Here is a 20,591-nt window from a genome sequence, read left to right as displayed (position 1 = left end):
GAAAATTCGTCCTTAGTAACCTGTATAGGGTCGGATAAAATATTACTATCCTTAGTATATGCAATATACGCATTATTTATATATTTATTATTATAGTTATTGTAATCTTTATAGTATCTCTTATTATTTGATTAATTATAGTTGTATTCCTCAGTATCAGGAGGATAATTAGTATAGTTAATGTTATTTAGATAATAGTTAATATAGGGATTTATAGTATACTAAGTATCTTAAGAATATTTATCTTAAGTACAATATGCCTTTTCTATAGATAAGAATAGATTAGTGATAGTAGTACTTATAATATATATATTCATGACATGGTATCACTATCGAGGAGGATATATAAATAGCAAGAAAAATAACATATATATTAGTTATAAATCCAAACTGAAGTTCTTTCTTTTTATTATGCATATAATGACTTGCCTGAGATATGGGGTCAAGTTCCTGCTCTTGCATATTATTCATACATAGCCCAGGAGTGTAAAGCAGGTATGAAACAGAGCTAAGATTTATACTTACATGTATAATCTGTGACTTATACTAAACTATCTGAGTATTAGGAAGCACTTTGAATATATTTACAGAGTTTAACTTATATAATTAAGTTTTTATAGAGAGAAGTAATACTATCTAGTCTAGTAGACTCTTTGTACTATACTTTTTTTATTATAGATGCCTGACTGTCTGATGGTAGTACTGAAGCCGTAATGTAATATATTAGCTTTAGTTAAGAAGAATTATCAAGCTGAATTATATTTAAAAGTCTTTAATTATTAATATTTTTTGAGGATTTATTATAAAAGTTATTATATGTCTGCTGGGTGATTTTAGAAAGTATTAATTATAGATATAACTATCTTATATCTTCTTCTTTATTTAATCTGACTTGTTCTATTCATTCCCTGCTGTGTTTACTTTTAGTTAAGAAGCTTATAGATTCTCTAGATATCAAGGCTTTAAAGGTTCTGGATTAGATTAGCTCCTTAATTGCAGGTGAATATCAATATCTTGATTCTAAGAATTAAAGATTCTTGGATTGCCTGGCGCCTAAAATTAAGAAGATCTTAGAATTAAAAAAGGTATAAATACTCTATAAATATCTTAATCAAGCCTCTGCTATGTATAATAGCTGAATCCAAAGTAATAATTAGGAACCACCTAGATTATCTAGTATAGAAAAAGGCAATATTAATAAAGCTATTTGTTATACTGGCTACTTTCTATTTGGAATAGATTATATATAAAGGTATATATATTTATTTCAGTATGAGTTGTCTTTCTTATACAAAGACTACTACTGATAAGAGTCTTACAGAACTCTGGTTACTAGTTGCTTACTAAAAAGCCTGGCCGAATATTACTAATATATTCTAGTATATATGATCTTGGATAATATCCCAGCTGGATACCCGAATATTATATATAATACCAGATAATAGTATATTTTCTCTAGTAGAATAATTATCTTAACTATATAATTAGACTTAGTATATTTCTATACTCAGCTTAATATCTTATTTCTAATAGTAATTCTATATTTATGAATATCTTTAGCAAATTACTACATAAGATTGTGTGAGGAAGGATTCCTAAATAGAAGAAGATTAAGACTATTATAGCTAGTCTTGTATATAGTACTATAGAGTCTTTTAATATAATCATCGCAGCTGCTCCACACCTAGCTTTAATAGAGATAGAGTAGGAAGCGAGAGTAATATTATTCTCTAGTTATAAAATAGTTATCAGCTTCTTATATCTTCTTATATATAAAGACAAAATACCTCTAAATACAGATCTACTTCTTTTTGAGTATATATAATCTTATTGCCTGGGTTTTCTATATAAGTAATTAGTTCTTGACAGCTTTGGCTTTGGTCTCTTTTTATAGAATTTACTATTAGATTTTAAGTTCTATACTTATAATCTTATTTCTGTTATTTGAACATCTCTTACATCTAAATCTATATATTATATCTACGAAGAGTTTTCTATACATAAGAAATTCCTTTCCTGGCTAGTAGAATAAATATTAAGATCAACTAAATAATCATAGTATGTATGGAAGTTATATTATCTATTTAGAAGTCTCTGTTTACTTTGCCAGAGCCTTACAAATAAGCTAAGATCCTTTAATCTTGAGTATAATACTATAGAAAGTCTCTGAGAGTTTAAAAAGGAGCTTTTATAGCTTATTAATTCTATTGTGAGTGTATTAGCTAGCCTAGGTATTATTAACTAATATTATCTAAAAATTCATGCAGTTATTCCTTATAGAACACCTTAATTTAGTCTTAATACTATGGATGTTTTCTAAAGGTGTTATTACCCTAGTATTATACAGTACTAATATTATATACAGTCTTCTATATAGATCTTATTATCTTTTATTACTACTATTCTTCTTATATAAGTCAACTACTTTATTCTATATCTTAAAGCTATATTCTTCCTGTACCCAGAGTAAATAATAAACAGAGGTACTATATATGCGGATAAGGCATATTAGATGAAATACTATTTAATAGAGATGTGCTTTATACAGCTACTTATAAACTTAAGATTCTTAGTAAGTATAATTATAGATCAATTATCTGTGTCTTATACAGCGGGCTCGGTAAATAATTTAAATTAGATCTTATAAGCTAAATAGACATAATCCTTTATAATACTATACTAGTACCAGAGGATAGAGCTCTATACTCTATAAAAAACTAAGTCTGATAGTTCTTGTCTTAACTTTCTATTTATAATTAGTAGAAGAGTGCTTTTCTTATATTATTTCTCTATTCATTTCAAAAGCCCTACCTAATATTAATACTTCTAAGATCTTTAACCTTAATTATAATATTAAATAAAATCAGAATATCCTCTTATATAACTGTGAGATCCCAGTACCTATTAAATCCTATTATACTGTCTTTATATAATTATTATTTTGACAGAGTTTTATATACTACAACTGTAGTTGTAATCTATAATATATACTTATAGGATAGTATTATTATATAAGTAACTATAACCTCCTAGGAGGGGTTACTAGTGTCTGATAAAGCCATTAAAGCTTAATAAGTAATTAATTACTTAGAAGCAGTTATAGTACTGGATGTACTCTTAAATTTTTGATTACTTTTCTAGGAGCTTAATCTTATAGCTATATAAGACTATAATAATAGCCTAAGCTATAATAAAATAGCTGTAAGTAGACTATTTATAGAAGTATAATATAATTTTATTACTTTAGTTAAAGATATTATCTTCAAATAGACTTTAGTAGACGACTGCTACAGCTCTGTTATACCTCTATAGACTAATAGTCGAGTTAAGCCTGAGATTTAAGTTAAGGCAGTTGTCTTTATATATACAGAGGCTGAAGAACTGGAGGCGGTGTACACTACTGATAATATCTTTATACTTGTACATGTTGGGGATAGTATTAAGTTATATAGACTAGCTTAAGTATCTGTACTAACTATAGAGGTCTGTTCTTCTTGCGATGACAAAGATAATAGATTAGTATTCAAAGTTCTTAATATAGGTATTATACTTAGTGGAATTATTCTATCAGATGATACTAGCTTAAGTCTAGTATTACTTGGAGTATTTACGGTATAGCTTGTGGTAGTTCATGGTCTAAGCAGAGCTAAAAATATTATTATTAATATTAGATAGAATATTGGCTCTTTATACCTATAATTAATAATAAATCCTCTACCTTGAGTATGATCTCAATATCAATATATAAGGTATATAGCTAGCTATCTATTAGTCAAGGAACTGAATATAAATACTGGTATTTATACCAGAAACCTATTCTATATATTAACTGATGTGTTCCAAAGCTAATAGACTGTATATAAAGTAGTCTCTGAGATACTCTTTGGGATTTTGAATAATATAAAGTATTCGCCTATAACTTACTTATCTATAAATTTACTTTTAGTAAGCTCTGAATTTGTTATTAGCTAGAATATATAAAGCTGAATCTGTCTTTTATACTTAAACTAGTATTAATCTCTTTGAGTATTAAAATATCTGATAATGTCCAACTTTCTAAGCTTGGAGACGAAGTTCCATACCAGGATATAATACTAGATCTATTGTTGATTAAACTCTCGAGTATATAGTAAGGACAGATTATTAATTCAGGATAAGCTTTGAGTCGCAGTTATAGAGGGATCTGGAATAGTATATACTAAGTACTACTGCAGAAATCAGCAGCCAGATCGGCACTTCCTATCATATAATAAGGCATAAGCTTTTCGGAATCCGCTATTGAAACCTATTAGAACATGATTCTATCTAGTGCTTTTTATTAATTATAATAATTCCTAGTATATCCCCATGCCCCATGCGGCGCTGAAGAAGTATTGTTGAGGATTTAAAGACTATTAATCTAGATTTATCTTAGTAATTATTATAGAAATAATGAGATAAGTAGTACCTTGATTATAGTAAAGACGGTATGTGGGATAGCTAGAGTAAGATAGATGCAAAGCAGTCTCATGGTAATGATTGATTATCTAATTCAACTAAAGAATAAGTACTGATCGGTTAATATCTAGGTGTGAGAATAGCTTTTATAGATTATCAAGTGACTAATCCTATATAAGCCTGAAACAAAGTAGAGATATATTATATAATATTACCTTTATATATAGTATCAAAATTCAATGATTGGAATTCAGTATTCTAGCTGAACTAAGCAGGCAAAATCTCTGAAAATTTTTCCACATGGATTTCTATATCTCGAGATGGCTACGGTATAGAAAAAGGCCATATGAGGTTGAGATTACCATACAATACTATAATTAATAAGTAATAAATATTATAATATTTATTACTTCTTGGGATATCTTCTATAAGATATAGTTGGTATCATACTCTTATAGCTGTATAGTCAGAAGCTGATATAATATTAGGACTTGATAAAGTTTGATAGTTTCAGATAGCTTATTGTACTGCAGTATATACTGACTAGTATTTTACTTAGATAAGGCTGACAAATTCAGAGACTGGGGCTTTTTCTGAATTACAGTTAGTGCAGAGTGTATGGCTCTTCAATTTAGCGGAAATTCATATATGTAATACCACTAGTAAGATAAAGTTTAATATCTCATGATACCTGTTCTAGATTTTCTTTTCTTCCTTGCTTGTACAGTGATTCTCGAAATCGGTCTGACCTTGAAACACAAGACGAGTGTTTTCCTGCCCCACTGCCAAGGGCCTAGCGCGAGTTAACCATTGAGCTGTTTCCAATACTCTCCGTACCAGACGGAATTTTTCAAACTAGTTTCGTTGTGCTTTGTGTCTGACTAATACCAAGTTGCACTTAATTATGCACTTTTTGCAATCGAGAATGACCCGTTATGGATGGTAGAAAAAGGTAATGCCCTGGAGATATGTCCTCAACCCTTCAAGCCTATCTTAGACTAGCAGATAAGCTAGATAAGTGTCACGGCGTACAGGCTATATAGGTGCAATCCGGGTAGATCAGGCCATAGTGGTCTGGTCATAGTGACCTTTTTGGTCCATGAGGAACACGCTTTGCCGGACACGTGCTCGGGTTTTGGATCGGTCAGAAATATACCTGTCCCTCCGGAAACTGGTGTCACTACTTACAATCTTTGCTTGTTTCTGTAGCCCTGACTTGAAACAACGCTAAGCTAATCTTAGAACGGAAGTGGAAGAATATTAAACCAGATTCGTAACAGTACCCAATATTATACTAGCTCAAAGTCTAGTACTACCCCTAGTTGTAAGCGGAATAGATACGAGCCTAAACCTAGTCTATTGAGAGTTCCTCAATCCTTGTAGTTATGCTCGTATCCTCCATATCTGGCACCTTTATTTCCGCTCTCCGATATTCAGCTAAACTCCGATTTGACAAAACTAATTTCGACACCAAAAACTGCTGCACTTATTTTATCTCTTGCTTGTCCAAGAATCCAGGTGTGATAAAGCAAGACACGACAAGAGAGACTGAGAATTAGAATTATCCTATCTTGTTTATAATTTCGTAACTGAAGATCTCATAAAAGAGCTACTAGTAATCCCCCATAACCAAATTTCTCAATTAGCAAGATAGGTCACCTTCTTTCAGTTTAAAAAACAATGTTGACAATCTTGTCAGTATAGTTTGTAATAACATAAATCGCGATAGAAGAGCATACTAAGCTAGTCCACTTAGTAGCTCAACTATTCAACTGACTGATAGTATCAGTATAGATAAAATCTATACAGGGGTCAATGAGTGATATATCATTTGAGTACTGTCTCAGTTCGATGACATATTATCCTCTATCTGAGACGGAGCAACTACAAACCAATAGAACTTTAAAGTCACCATTGTTACATCCTGCTGAACACTAGGTTGTTTCTCGAAGATGAAGAAGTTGTGCTTAACATTCTGTTTAAGTACCATCAGACGCAAGCTTCCTATCAAGATCGAACCAACACACATTTGTGCAAAGGTGGTGCTTTTGCTGCTCGAAGTGCTATTTAACTACCAAGATAAACAGCACGGGTTGAGTTGGCTCCAGCAGTAAGTAGTCGTTCCACCACTTCAAGACTCCCCGCCTCTGCTGCTGCTTGAAGTGCTGTTCGTCTATTGAAAGAAGCAGGACGTGTATTGACCTCAGCCTGAGCAGTAAGTAGTCGTTCCACCACTTCAAGACTCCCCGCCTCTGCTGCTGCTTGAAGTGCTGTTCGTCTATTGAAAGAAGCAGGACGTGTATTGACCTCAGCCTGAGCAGTAAGTAGTCGTTCCACCACTTCAAGACTCCCCGCCTCTGCTGCTGCTTGAAGTGCTGTTCGTCTATTGAAAGAAGCAGGACGTGTAATGACCTCAGCCTCAGCAGTAAGTAGTCGTTTTACTACTTTAAGACTCCCCGCCTCTGCTGCTGCTTGAAGTGCTGTTCGTCCGTTATAAGGAGCAGCAGGTGCATTGACCTCAGCCTTAGCAGCAAGCAGTCGTTCCACCACTTTAAGTCTTCCTGCTCCCGCTGCTGCTTGGAGTACTGTTTAGTTGTCAACTCGAGCATCAACATCAACTCCTGCCTGTAGCAGGCGATCCAGCGACCTTACTGCTCCCTCTTTCGCAGCATATACCAATCCCAGAGTCAAGGTTTTGCTCCGTTTTTCGCTTTGCTGAATTATCGTCTCCGTAAATTGATAGGTATCATGCATCATTGCATTGCGAAGAATCTCACGCTTGACACCTTCAGTCAAGCTGTGTGGCTTATGGCTTCCCAGGTATCGAAGCAAGGTGAAATTCTTACAGGCAAGTAACCACGATATTATGCACGGCATAGCGCCATCTCCCTCGGAGCCTTTCTGATTCGTCTCCCAGGGCTTGCTTGCCACAACATCATTGCCCTCCACAAACCGGCAGAATAGCCGCCATAACCTGATATCCTCGTGTGGCTCAATATCTCTCAAATGATCTATCCAGTACCTTGTGGCGTAATCCAAAAGAAGACATCTCTCTCGCGTTTGAGGTCCAGATCTGAAGAATCCAAGCCAAGTATATCTTCGTACTTATTTTCGAGCTCTCGACGGCTGAGGTGCTGTAGTTGAGGACTATAAGACAGCAGCCTTTTCGCAAGACTCGCGGTGACAGCTCTTGAATTGGATAACGCTTGACTACCGATTCGGATGGGCTCTAAAGGAGTATTTGAACTCTTTCTAGTCCTTGCCACCTGTCGTTGAAAATCGCTAAAATTCAGGTAGGTCATGCAGAGATAGCCGACTTGCCGATCAATACCTCTCATGTCGAAGTCAATTTTAGGCTTACCATAGGGACCGAAAAGATATTGCTTCACACTATAATGAGCATAGTGTATAGTGGTATCCTCTTCATCAATCGTTTTCAACCCACAAGATTCCACGGTAATCCGGTCTAGATCGTTGATAAATCTCCTACGATCTAGAGCTTTTTGTTCAGGGGAAATACTCAATAATTCTAGATACTCAGGAATTATCAATGGCCGCTTGAGTGAGTCACAAAATTGTAGTATCTTTATTGCTTCTTTTGCCCTGGGTCCAGATTGAATTCGATGCAGCTTTTGATTGAATAGTCCATTCAGTCCACGTGGTAGATGATTCAATGCCTCCAGTATGTCATTGTTACTCCCTTGCACGCAGAGCTCGTCGATGGAAAAACGCGCCCACAGAAACCTGTTCGCATAGAACGGTCAACAAATCATTCTCTTTGACTTCAGACAACAACAGTGTCACAAAAATGCGGTAATCACGCCAAGGTATCACCTCCTATGTCTGGGCCGCTTGCCGATGGGTCCCAAGAAGTACCATATCGGGAACGCAGTGAAAGACCAACTTATTGAAACTTGGAAACTTATATTCCATTAGATTTGTCTTGTAGGGTGTTACGTATGGTAATGATGAGAGTTGGATCCTGGATCATTAATTGTTCCTCTTGAAGGCAGCGGTCTAGAGCCCCTGTGATAAAGCGGTCCATGTCCGAATCAACTTTCCTTTGGGTTGTTGAGAGTTTGTATTTTGGTTTTCGTGATTTAAGCAATTGCGTTTCGAGCTCTGGACGGCCTATGCAGAGGGATTTCAAAATCCCGGGATGCCGATCGCATAGTTGAGTAATAGCTTCGGCCACCTTTCGGATATCTTCACCACCACATTCGTCAAAGCCATCCAAGATCAAATAATACTTCTTAGAATTTTCCAGACGAGATATCGTGAATGCAACAATATCATTCTCGTCTAGAATATTTTGGCTGTCGTTGTGCATATCTCGTAGAGCGTCGTCCTCGGCACGCTCGATCTGATCATCTAATGATTGACAAGCCAGACTTCCCGGAATATTCCTTGCTGCGAGTGATGCTTCATTATCCTCTTGGCAAAAGTAATAAGAAATGACTCGTCGGTTCTGCGAGATACATATAGCTTGGCAACCACGTTGGATAAGAGTACTGTCTTTCCTACACCAATAGTGCCCGAGCACCATAAAATCGCAGTGTCGGGGTCTTCTTTCCACCTACTGAACGCAGACTCTTGTTCGAACCACTCAGCTGTATTAGGAGCACGCTTTCGCAGAGCCTGCTTCCAGGGCTTGATATAAGCTATGGTGGAAAGATTGGTTTTAATATCAAGTTTCCGCTTCGCAGCTTCTCTTTTCGACCTGTTAATACGCCATTGATGAGCACAACCTCCGAACACTAGTCACTACTAGACCGAGTGGAACGTTACTCTGAATAAGCAGGTTGTTCAAAATAAACAGAGATCAAAAGGACAGAGAATAGGACCTGGCTCTGCCAGCTACTTTTTATCAATAGAAGATAAATGAGGAAGCTGCAAGTTGCCTACGTTGGAAAATTGTTGCTGCCCGATGGGTAAGACTAGAGGATACTTCTGTTGTTGTATCTGTGAATGACCGTTCCCATTGAGATTTCACCAAGAAATTTGAGGGCAATAGTATTGATTGCACATCAGTGGAGAAGCAGCTGCTAGCGTGGGCCCGGCTATACCATCTTGGCAAACATGGTTTACTCCAGATATCCATCAAATATCTAGAGGATTTTCGTCTAGAGCCTACTAGCACCCAAAGAATGCTCGGTATACGAGACGCTGAGATTGGCGTCGAGCGGGCTTCGGGTTCGAAGCATTTTGGCAGGATGTGTAAGGAATCAAGCCATGTCCCGGATCTCCTTGCCATCACGATGGGACACTACTGCTGCAGGCAGGACCCACTCGGGAAAGAAACACAGCACGATCCGCGGGTGAACCTCAAGCGGGTGACCCGCGACCCTCAATTTTCGGGTGAAGGGTCTAACTCACACCCACGGGTCCTCGAACAGAACAAACATAGGAACCTCATGAGTTGCATAATGTACGCAATTTTAGGTGGTCTTTTGGATATTTGGTTTACGTACTAGGCATTCGAAGAGAAGTAGATACACCTGTGTGCGGTCCTTTAAACCATGATGCGACCTTTTGCGCAGGCATGATTGTGCTCAATCAAGGAAAATCAATCATCGACCTCGGGACCGATTGACCGATCGAGGTAACGAGCAGTCTTCACTAATCCTTCCAGTTTAGTCTCTTCGCTAAATATCTAACAGCATAGACAAGCCCCAACAAAACCGGCACCTCAATCAGTGGCCCAACAGTCGAAGCAAGCGCCTGATTGCTGTCTGCCCCAAAGGTAGCAACAGCAACGGCAATGGCCAACTCGAAATTATTACTGGCAGCAGTAAAACTCTGCGTAGCAGCGAGCTTATACCCAAAGCGCAACTTGTACGTAACTAACAACGTCAAGAAAAATATAACCGCGAAATACACAATCAGCGGCGCGGCCACCCGGATAACTGAGACAATCTGATGAACAACGTGACGACCCTGAGACGCGAACAGCATCAATATCGTGAACAAAAGCCCAATTAGAGACCAGGGGCTTGCCCATTTCAGAAACACCTCGTCGTACCATCGCGGACTAGTCGCCCAGCGGAGAGTGAAGCGCGTGAGGATTGCTGCGCCCAGCGGAATGCCGAGGAAGACAGCGACGCTTTTCGCGGCGGTGGAATATTGGAAGGCTATCCTATCGCCGCTGATGACTTGGATGAATAAGACGCCCATGGGTGCGAATAGGACCATTTGCAGGAGGGAGTTCACGGCGACGAGGATGGCGCAGTATTCGCTGTCGCCGCCTGCCAGACCCGTCCAGATTAGAACCTAAGTCTTTGTTAGTATCGTAGAGTACAAAAATAACGTTTTGCCCCCAATGGCTGTTGGGGGTGGAGTATTTCTACCATAGCGATGCAACGTGCTAGTCCGACCAAGATCAGCCCCTGGCGTAGCTCGGGTTCGTCTGGAAGAAAAGCCCAGGATAACGCCAACTAAAGTGTTTCGTGTTGATTTCTGACTTAAAGAGGTAGTGGGAAGCTTGAAGGCTTACCATGAAAAATGGGGCAATGATCCAGTTAGCAACAATACTGAACGCAATCTGAACCCATATCTGACGGGTTTTGAAGACCTGATGCAAGCTCTCAAAACGCACTTTGCAGAGAATGGGATACATCATGACAAGCAGGCCAACAGCTATTAATCTGTATTAGCAGATAGAAAAGACAGTGCACAAAATCGTTGAACCCTTACCGATCGGAACTGAGACACCAACAAATTTCCCCCTTTGTAACGCAGGTCCGGTGCTTGGCACAAAATTTCCCAGAATAATACCAATTGCCATGGCCAGGAAAATCCATACCGCGAGAAATCGGTCCAAAAGGCCGAGATTTTTAAAGGCGGAATCCTTTCTCTGCGGTGAGTCTGACGGCCTTGCTTGTTTTTCTATATCACTGGGAGCGGAAGGCGTTTGGGCTGCAGCACCCATTGGAGGGTTATTATCAGTCATATTCAAATGATGAGATGGTCCTGATTCAATTGAAAGCGATGAGCCTGATCGTTGGAAGTTCGGGTGACGTGTTAAATCTCGGGAGAAGCTTCGAGCAACACGCGTGGAGGTCTATATATACAGTTAGAGTTGATAAAGACGAGGCCATTTATTCGCATCTGGATGTCATTCCCTGATGCTGATTGGTCAAGCCGTGTTTTGGCCGCTGCTCGGAATTTCTTGAACTACGCTTGCAGCTGACAAATAATCTCTATGGACTCTAGTGGAAGCCAATTAAAGTACGCCGGTGACTCACTGAGGAACGCAATCTCTACCCGAGCCCACTACTGCTGTCCAAATACCAGAGAAATAGCATATTAAAGTTGAAAATGGGCGGGCGACAGCAAAGGGCAACCTGCAGGAGTTTTGACAGATAGTCGTGAATATTGTTTGCTATGACCCAAAGCTAGGAGAAAAGAGTTGGAGGACATCTGGATGTTGTTCAATAAATCTGATTATTCACATGCAGTAACTAAAGTATACAGCCTAGAGCCTGACCTCTCCAATGCCACAGGTATATACACGGACCCATCCCATTATCAAGCTAGGGTTGTATCACTCGTGCCAGCCGCAGCTTCTCCTCCTTGGCCCTTTTCTCTTCCCGCTCACTGAACCGATCACCAAAAAGTTCCAAGTGGGGCCGTATGAGGAAGGTATACTTTACAAACTCCTCCATGCAATCCACCAGTCGGTCCCGGTTACCACTTGGCATAAGTCTCTGATCTCCCGGTTGACCTTCATCAGGGAAATGTGTATACGCCTTCGGGATTGAAGATTGATTAGGGATGGTGAACATACGCATCCACCGGCCGAGAAGACGCAGAGAGTTAACAGCATTGAACGATTGCGAGCCACCGCACACCTGCGCAATAGCGAGGGTCCGGCCCTGCGTTGGACGCACACTACCGGTACTTAACGGGATCCAGTCGATCTGATTCTTGAAGACCGCGGTCTGTGGGTGGTCAGTAATAAGATCTTATGCATTGGGGGGAAGGGGGGAATGAAATGCTCACAAGATTCCCATGTTGTTCGGGAGATACCCAAACATGCCCATCGCTCCACTTACTGAGCTCTCGGAGTTCTTGTACCTTGGAATGGCCGTGCTCGGTATCATTCTTCACCGGTAACCCCTCGGGATTAAACACACGCACGTCACACCCCAGACGCAAGAGAATCCTGCTGGCTTCCAGCGCCACCAGGCGAGAGTAGGATCTCCGACGCAGGCTGCCGTATAACACCAGCACCTTCAGTCGGTTGTTTGATTTTTGCAGTTCCTGCATTGCCAAGTTCATGGCGGTTGTCAGCTCCAAGGCATTGACCCAGTCCTCGGCCGCGTCGTCGAGAATGAAGGGTCGGTATTGCTGACGAATATCGGCATCATCCTCGCTCTGCGGTATAGCCAGAGACGGGTATGGGCATTGTATGCTCTCATGCCCGTTGACGAAGTCGGGAACAGTTGGCCCCGGCTGGGCAACCGCGGGATGCGCCATGGTGGTGTATCTGTAGGGCGATAGAATCGATGCTGAGCCCTTGACCAGGGTGATTTTGCGTGCTGAGGAAATTCGAAAACGAGCAATCATCTGCATATCTGGTGATAGCGCTTCCGATGAACAGATGTCTTATGTATAGATTCGAACAAATCCTAGATTGCCACCGTCGGGGTAACCGAAAGGCGACGAGTAGATGTCACCGGCGGATGCTGATTGGCTCTTGAAGAGGGAAAATTCCCAACAGTCTTTAAGTGGATTTGTTTCTCGGCACTAAGCCTTGCTTGGTAATTAGCCTACCACTTGACTCTTCCTCTCATGCTTGCCCATACTGGATCCTCCGAATTACCCGATCGCCACAGCAGAGGTTACTGCCATCTTAACATGACAACGATGAGGATCGAGAATCCAAACGAACAGCCGAGAAAACCCAAGGTCGGCCATCATTAAATAGGCGATTCATACATGCCAGCTCCATTCTTTGTTACTAACAATCTTCCAGACTGACCAAATATTGTCAGCAGTACGAATTCGCGATAATCAACGGCGTTCGCGTGCACGGCGTAGAGAATATATACACGATCTTGAGCAACGCCTGCAGAAATTTCAGACTGAGGGCATTCATGCTACACGAGAGGTTCAAGAGGCGGGGCGAAAGGTGGCAGTAGAGAACTGTCTTCTCCGCTCGCTGCTCACATTACATGGTGTCTCTGATCAGAGAATTCAAGAATTCCTAAGAGCACATACAGCATACATTTCTGTTCTTACGTCGCGCTCGGAGCCTGTGCTAGTGGCGCGATCGCACTCGGAGCAATCTCCCATACTAAATACAGTGGAATGTGAGGGACAAAGTTCATCAAATTACGAGCGCAAAGATCCATCATCCGAGAGAACGGCTACAGCGTCTGCTTCATCGACCTCGAGTTCGAGCCTATTTACTTATCAACAGATAGCTATATCAGACCGCCGAAATTCCGATGGGTTCTCGGAGCTGAGTGTTTCGTTCGACTCTCCCACTCCCGATACTTCAACATTACAACCACCCAACAGGCACCGTGACTCCAGACAATCAGGACAATGTACCCCGTGCGAAAGTGCAGTCGCTATTATTTCATCCATGCGAAGCTACTCCAACATGCAGGATGTGCGATCGGAACTAGGGTGTCAGTCGAGCGCCAGCTGCATGGTAAAGAACATGGATATCTTTCAGCTGCTAAATGATTGACCACGCGATGATGTATTTAATTGGTTATGGATTCGGCTAGTTCTTACGGTCACCCCTTTCTATATACTTGTTGTGGACCAATGAGACTGCGCTTGTCCGAGCCATGTACTGCAAGGGCGTCCTCGCCAAGCTGGATTCAAGCCTCTCCTTGACAGCTCTTAAGAAAGTAATTTAAGTCTTGATAGCGTAGATCTGAAACGAGCCTGGGAGAATTGTCAACGGCGCGCTCAAGCTTGAACTAGAATGGAGGGTAATGACTGACCGACCCACTCATTGAAATCCAACTCTGCAACGTCACTCGTAGTCCCCCTTCTCGAACCCCCACTGCCGCAGCACGACCTCTGGGCCAAATACGACGACTGCTTGTTAAGATTCAGGTCCGAATTCGCGTCAACAACTAGTACACCTAGTGGCAATTAGTACAGAAGACTCTCAAGTGCCGTTGATAGCAGTATACGTACCCTCGAATCCGGCCTGCTCAAGATACTCCTCATATCTCGCGATCTCACTCGCTCCGGCAATACACCCAACATACAGCGCCATGTTTTTGGTAATTTGATCCGGGAGTGGCTTTCGAGCCAGAATATCACTGATGGCAATCCTTCCGCCCGGCTTCAGTAGGCGAGCAATCTCCTTGAAGACGGCCTGTTTGTCGATTTCTGGGACGAGGTTGATAACACAGTTACTAATAATGCAGTCGATGCTGGAGTCTGGTAGTGGCACGGAATTGATAGTTGCTTCAAAGAACTTGGCATTGGAGACTCCCGCCTTCTGTCTATTTTTTTCAGCGAGTTCGATCATGTTCTGTGTCTACTGTCAATCCTGGTATCTATAGGGAAAAGAAAAAAATCAAACTCGAGCCACTCACCTTTGTCATGTCAACGCCGATTGCCTGTCCATTTACCCCGACTTTACGGGCCGCCAGGAGGACGTCAATGCCGCTGCCGCTGCCAAGGTCCAGAATCGTCTCACCCTATATACTCGAAAGTCAGCATCTTCCATTGGTCACCGTCATTCGAAGACATCAGTCAAGCACCAGACTTTTTTCACATTGGCAAACCCTACTGGGTTTCCGCAACTTAACCCGAGATTCGTCTTCTCTGGAAGCGAACTGAGATCTTCCGCACTATAGCCAAAGGCTCTGGCGATCTGCTCTTCTTTCTCGTGCTGCTGAGTGGTGTAAGTCTGCTTAGCGATGTCACCATAGCGGGACTGGACGAGATTGTAGGTATCGTTGGACATATTGGAGATTTTCCAACTCGGTAACACTATAAACCCTCAAGGGAATTTTGCTTATCTAAACTGATGGGTCTCTTGTGCTGGGACTGGTAGAAAGCTGAGTTTACGAGTGCAGACAGGAGGTATTGTGCTTTACCCTCACACACGGAGGGAGGAGCGATAAGCCGTTCTTATGATTGAATGTAAGCAGTTGAGCACTACTTTATGCTTGTTTTTAGGTGAATTCTTGGTAGCAGGTACGTCACGGACTTGGGCACGGACTACGGAGGGGAGAGGTGTCCGGGGTAGTATGTCATCACATTCGGAGTGGATCCCGCCGATCCAGGTGCTTACCAATACAACGTAACCAAAATCTGGCTGAGATACTTGCGGTGGTCATATCTAGCACCAGCAGATTAAGGGTATAAATAGTATAGGAAAATTTGAAGACAAGTCAGTTATCCCCTATAAATCTCGACAAACAAACGAACTCGTCCATACCTGATATTCTGTTTTAAAGTTTTAATCGAGGTGCTACTGTACAGTACTGTATAGTAGTTCTGACATTGTTAAGGTGGGTAATACTTATAACGACCAATCATATCAGATGAGTGACAGCCTGCTCTTACTGTCCAATCATAACGAAGCAATGACATACTGGTATTGTTCTAGATTTGTGATTTGTCAAAATGAAAATGCAGTGATTCCCTACCAAAATTTCGACCAGTGATAGACCCAAGTGACATCCAGATTGCCATTAATTGGAATGGCCCATGGATATAGTAACGTCAAAACAATCTCCAAAGTCGACAACGTGTCGGCCTCATAAGAAAGCAGGCCGCCAGCTGCCAGTTCAGATTTGTTAAATGCTAAATCGAAATTCATCATTCATATGATGAGACAGTGATTTCGACCCTAGCACTGTAGGCTCTATTCCAGGTGTGATTTTACGTGCACTGCGACTATGACTTATGAAAAGCCCCCGTCAAACGCTGTTGTGTTGGTGGGCCAACACTCCGAGCCATACATAAGAATGTTCTAGATCAATCTTAGATGTGTTCCTTTGTAAAGCCAACGCGTGGCATATAAAACCCAGCCAACATCCTCCTTATGTTTCTCTTGCTTAGAGGAATGCATCCCCATTTTACCTCCTTGACATATCCTAGAGGCTATCACTCTTCACACCCACCAAGTACTTCGATCTTGATAATCACATCGCTACCGAGGTCACTGGCACGTTCAAGAAGCTATTCCCAACGACCTCTCCACTGATCACCTAATACATACACGATGGCTAATAAGCCCAGCGTCTTATTCGTCTGCGTCCACAATGCCGGTCGCTCCCAAATGGCCGCTGGCTACCTGAGCCACTTCGCCGGCAGCACCATTGAAGTCCGTTCCGCCGGGTCGGCCCCAGGCGACTCCATCAACCCCGTCGTCGTCGAGGCCATGCTCGAAGAAGGTATCGACATCAGCGACCAAAAACCGAAGGTTCTAACCACCGATGCGATTCAAGCCAGCGACGTTGTCATTACTATGGGTTGTGGCGACGCCTGCCCCTTCTTTCCTGGAAGACGCTATCTCGACTGGAAGCTTGACGACCCTGCCGGCGAAGGCTTAGATGCCGTACGGACTATCCGACAGGAAATTCGTCAGCGCATTGAGGGTCTTATTGCTGAAATCCAGTCTTCGAGTTGATGCCGCTTGAGAGAGGATGTATAGTGGGCCAATGGGCAGCTGAACAGCCGCAGTGGCCGTTTGCCAGCTTCATTCACTGTATCCTGTACCTCCAAGTCATATTTGTACAATGAGTGATTGAAAACACACGGCTCTACATATTCCACTGCTCGGGGGGAAATAGTATATGTCAGAGCTACTACCATGTACGGCAAAAGAAATATCCCTTATGCACTTACATGTGGCATAGAATGTAAGATAGCATGTTCCGACAGTATATATGACCACAGAGTGTGGAGTAGATTTCGTAGTGAACTATGCCAGACACGGTTTGGTGCGGTAGGAAACCCCATGATACTCGGAAGGGTCGTGTGGGTTGCGGCTCCGCGGCCGCCACAGGGGATATGTGTTATGTAATAGGGAGGTAGCAAATTGAAATTCAACTGGTGTAGACTAGTGGTTCTTGACGTTATGGTTCAAGAAGAACAATGAGGGTTTATAGGTGATGCTATTGAAATCAACAAGTACATTACATTCTGCCGGTTGTGGTGGCCCAGTGGTAAGCGGTCCAAGGCAATTTCAAAAATGCGGAATAGTCACCTTGCTTTTTAGAGGTGGTGGGCTCGAGTTCTATCGCCGGCTCTTCATTTATCATAACAATGGAATTCGTTCCCACAATAGTACCCAACCCTCCCCCTTAAGGCAAGGTGGCGTGGAACAGAAATAATTGCGGCCTCGACGAGGTTCCAAATTTGTCAGGAAAGAAATAATTTACAGCGAAAGACATGTAGTTAGGGAGATAAATATATAGAGAATACCTGCATATCGCTCTGGCGAGGGGTCAGCGTATGAATTACTCTGAGACAGGTGGACTACTGTCTTCAGCTGTGACTCTGGAAATCAGTATGATACTCAACCTGACTATATCATACTTTGTGCTAGAAGGCAATTGAAGGATCAATGTTCAATATGTCACACCGGTACCTACCATATCCAATTCATACATCATCAAGTGTCAGGCCAGCATTTCAAAAATGCCCTTCTGCACTTGATTTCCTTCCGCCCGCAGTACGAACGCACCAGTCAAGAAACAAACCAAACCCTATTCAGGATTATCTTCATAAATTTGCCAATGCCGTCTTATAAACGCCTTGAGCTCTGAGAAGAACTCTTCGATTGGATTCAAGTCCGGACAATATAGGATTAGATACAATATCTTAACGAGCATATTAAGGAGCTCACAATAAGTAGTCAAATTTCGTCAGATTGACAGTTTGCTCCAATGCATTGCAAGTGTATGGAATTGGCCAGCCATAGCGACACTCTGGTACCGCTGATACTATTAAACTTTGATTTCCTTAAAGCTCACGAAGTCTCGTGATGAATTTATTATAATACTATTAATATATTCACTAGCCTTCTGATATCTCTTCTACTAATAATACACGTTAAGTATAAATTTGGACATGAGTAGTGTCGAGTATCTATCAATATCCAAATCCAGTCTACCCACCTGGACATCTCCAAAGAGTCTCCAGTATGAGCTAGTTTTAGTTCTAGTAAAGAACATGGGGTATATTTCGTCAGCGGTTCGTTTCACCTTATTAATACTATCGAATCGATACTTCCCATTCCCGCTACGATCATGAACAGTTGCACCACCTATAGAGATAAGGACCTTAGCATGGCGGCCTTGATAAAGATTATATTAGTAGGATACCGCAGGACTTGGACAAGGTCTTACTCTGCAATAGCTGATATCTCCTGCAATCGCATCACAACTGGAAGTATGATTGATTGAACATGAGATACTATCCATTTGTATGTGAAATATCTTATTACTAAACTGATCGACAAAGCCCAGTACAATTACTGTAATAAGCAGAAGTTAGTTTCAATAAGAATAAATATAAATAATGAATAGATACGGCAGCGCACCGTTATAACCTAAGTCATAATAAAAGCTTAAGGATTGTTAAGTTGGTGATACATCCTGCCCCTAATATATGACAAGAGTAATGACGGAATCTTCGCAGCTAAACACCACAAAGACAAAGTTACCAAGAGCCAAGAAATTTAATTATTTTGAGAGATAAAAATAGACTATTGCACAAGTTGGAATCTGAGCAGCTACTGAGATGAAGATATTTCGAATTGAATGTGAATCTAGCACACTATCTATAGTTCTTGAGCAGTCAAATAGTTTTCCATGGATTTTTACCCAAGATAATGACAAGCATGCTTTTTTGCTTGATAATGAATGAACATTGGCCATCTACTGAAAGACAACCTTGCGCCTAGAAGGGCGTAAGTATCCTGTAAACTTTATGAAAATGCCACCCATAGAACTTACTAAATAGGCACAAAGTTTTCTCTGTCAAGCAAAATTCTTTTCCAGATCTTATGCTGCAATTGTTTCTGTGGTTCAGTGAACAGAGACGCTTGCGGAATGAACTTTAGATCTAGATCTGTTTGTTTCGTCATCGGAATCAGTAGGTAAAATTAACTGCAACTTATTTTGAAGTAATCCTAGTAGCGACTATTGCACCATAGTCAAATACCCCTCTTTGCAGTAAGGCAGTGACTACAGACAGCCATCTTCTAAGCTTGTATTATGTCTGAATTTGCATCATCGATGGTTAAGAGAAGCTAAGAAGGTTTGTAAATATAGCGAATTTTGCGTTTGATACTTTGTCAATGTTTTGCATACAGAAGTGGAGATGTGGAGCACTACTGCTATACGAAGATCAGTGCCAAAGAATAGAGGGTTCATAGTAGGATACTAGCTTTTATATCTACCTCGCAAAACCCGACTGTCAACAGTGCAGTGTGATTAAGCCCGCTGTGGGTTCTTTATGTAGTTGCGAAAGGGTTCCTCTGGTACCGTGGAGCGGGGCAGTGGAAGAAGGGAGAGTCAGATAGATGAATGTCGGATAAAATAAAGGAAACAGATGAGTTTTCTAGGCTAATCAACTCAACAACAATTAGAGGTATACTTTTAACCCTCTAATTGATACTCAGCACCTTCAGTAGTTTCTGCTCTTGAAAATGTATTCTTTGTTAAGTCTTAAAACAGCTGGAATTTTGATAGCGGTATCATAATCCAGATGCTATAATTGTAAGGAGCATGCAAGCAATAAGTCGAGAAATTAATGAATATATTCGCCGGCGTACAGATTGACACTGTATGCATTATTGAATATAACGGCTACCCTGTTCTGGAGATCATTATAAAGCAGAATCGTTATTTTACAGGATCCCTTTACCGAATACCTCCTAGCCATGTTTAGACTAGAGGTTTCAGCCGAGGGTTCGAATGTAGTCACAGTATCTAAGGTAGGCAGGGCAATTGTGCAATGCACTGTAACACGCTGGTTTGTATGCCGTCTGCGCTCGTGGGAATAGAAGGGTCCAGTTAAGCATCAGCAGGCTCAGTTTGAGGCCCCGCCACATCAAGATTCCTGTAACGGCCCGGGACGTCGTGGGGCAAAAGCGGGTCATAGTCATTTTATACTGACTTCTTTAGCGTAAATGAAACTTAACTTATGTGAATAAGATA

The 20,591-nt window shown here is 41.3% G+C and overlaps 4 protein-coding genes across 4 annotated transcripts; 2 read left to right on the top strand and 2 right to left on the bottom strand.

Annotated features, from left to right (window-relative positions):
* Window positions 1-962: 962 nt before the first annotated feature.
* Window positions 963-11,448, bottom strand: BP01DRAFT_395849 (arsenic resistance protein; the record flags this gene model as incomplete). The annotated part of the gene is made up of 5 exons (XM_025578424.1): window positions 11,131-11,448; window positions 10,931-11,073; window positions 10,785-10,871; window positions 10,096-10,707; window positions 963-971 (listed from the first exon to the last, which is right to left on the bottom strand). Exons 1-5 carry the CDS (start codon window positions 11,384-11,386, stop codon window positions 963-965), a joined length of 1,107 nt encoding a protein of 368 aa, XP_025426432.1. The 5' UTR covers window positions 11,387-11,448.
* Window positions 11,449-11,876: 428 nt separating this feature from the next.
* Window positions 11,877-15,379, bottom strand: BP01DRAFT_419425 (arsenic resistance protein ArsH; the record flags this gene model as incomplete). Its single annotated transcript, XM_025579407.1, has 5 exons — window positions 11,877-12,377; window positions 12,439-12,925; window positions 14,673-14,908; window positions 15,006-15,110; window positions 15,179-15,379. The coding sequence occupies 5 exons, from the start codon at window positions 15,377-15,379 to the stop codon at window positions 11,970-11,972; spliced, it is 1,437 nt and encodes a 478-aa protein (XP_025426431.1). The 3' UTR covers window positions 11,877-11,969.
* A 1,113-nt stretch (window positions 15,380-16,492) lies between these two features.
* BP01DRAFT_361234 (arsenate reductase ArsC) lies at window positions 16,493-17,259 on the top strand. The gene has a single exon (XM_025576100.1). It carries the CDS (start codon window positions 16,646-16,648, stop codon window positions 17,051-17,053), a length of 408 nt encoding a protein of 135 aa, XP_025426430.1. The 5' UTR covers window positions 16,493-16,645; the 3' UTR covers window positions 17,054-17,259.
* Window positions 17,146-17,480, top strand: BP01DRAFT_211285 (uncharacterized protein). Its single transcript, XM_025571083.1, has one exon. It carries the CDS (start codon window positions 17,237-17,239, stop codon window positions 17,447-17,449), a length of 213 nt encoding a protein of 70 aa, XP_025426429.1. The 5' UTR covers window positions 17,146-17,236; the 3' UTR covers window positions 17,450-17,480.
* The last annotated feature ends 3,111 nt before the right edge of the window (window positions 17,481-20,591 follow it).

The sequence above is a fragment of the Aspergillus saccharolyticus genome (genome assembly GCF_003184585.1).
Source record: "Aspergillus saccharolyticus JOP 1030-1 unplaced genomic scaffold BP01scaffold_68, whole genome shotgun sequence".
Classification (NCBI taxonomy): domain Eukaryota; kingdom Fungi; phylum Ascomycota; class Eurotiomycetes; order Eurotiales; family Aspergillaceae; genus Aspergillus; species Aspergillus saccharolyticus.
The sequence above is the reverse complement of the archived record's forward strand: the minus strand, read 5'-3'. Positions and strand labels throughout refer to the sequence as shown.

Bases quoted from the DNA above. Each gene is read 5' to 3' on its own strand.
- BP01DRAFT_211285 (XM_025571083.1), top strand. From the start codon at position 17,237: ATGTACGGCAAAAGAAATATCCCTTATGCACTTACATGTGGCATAGAA.
- BP01DRAFT_361234 (XM_025576100.1), top strand. From the start codon at position 16,646: ATGGCTAATAAGCCCAGCGTCTTATTCGTCTGCGTCCACAATGCCGGT.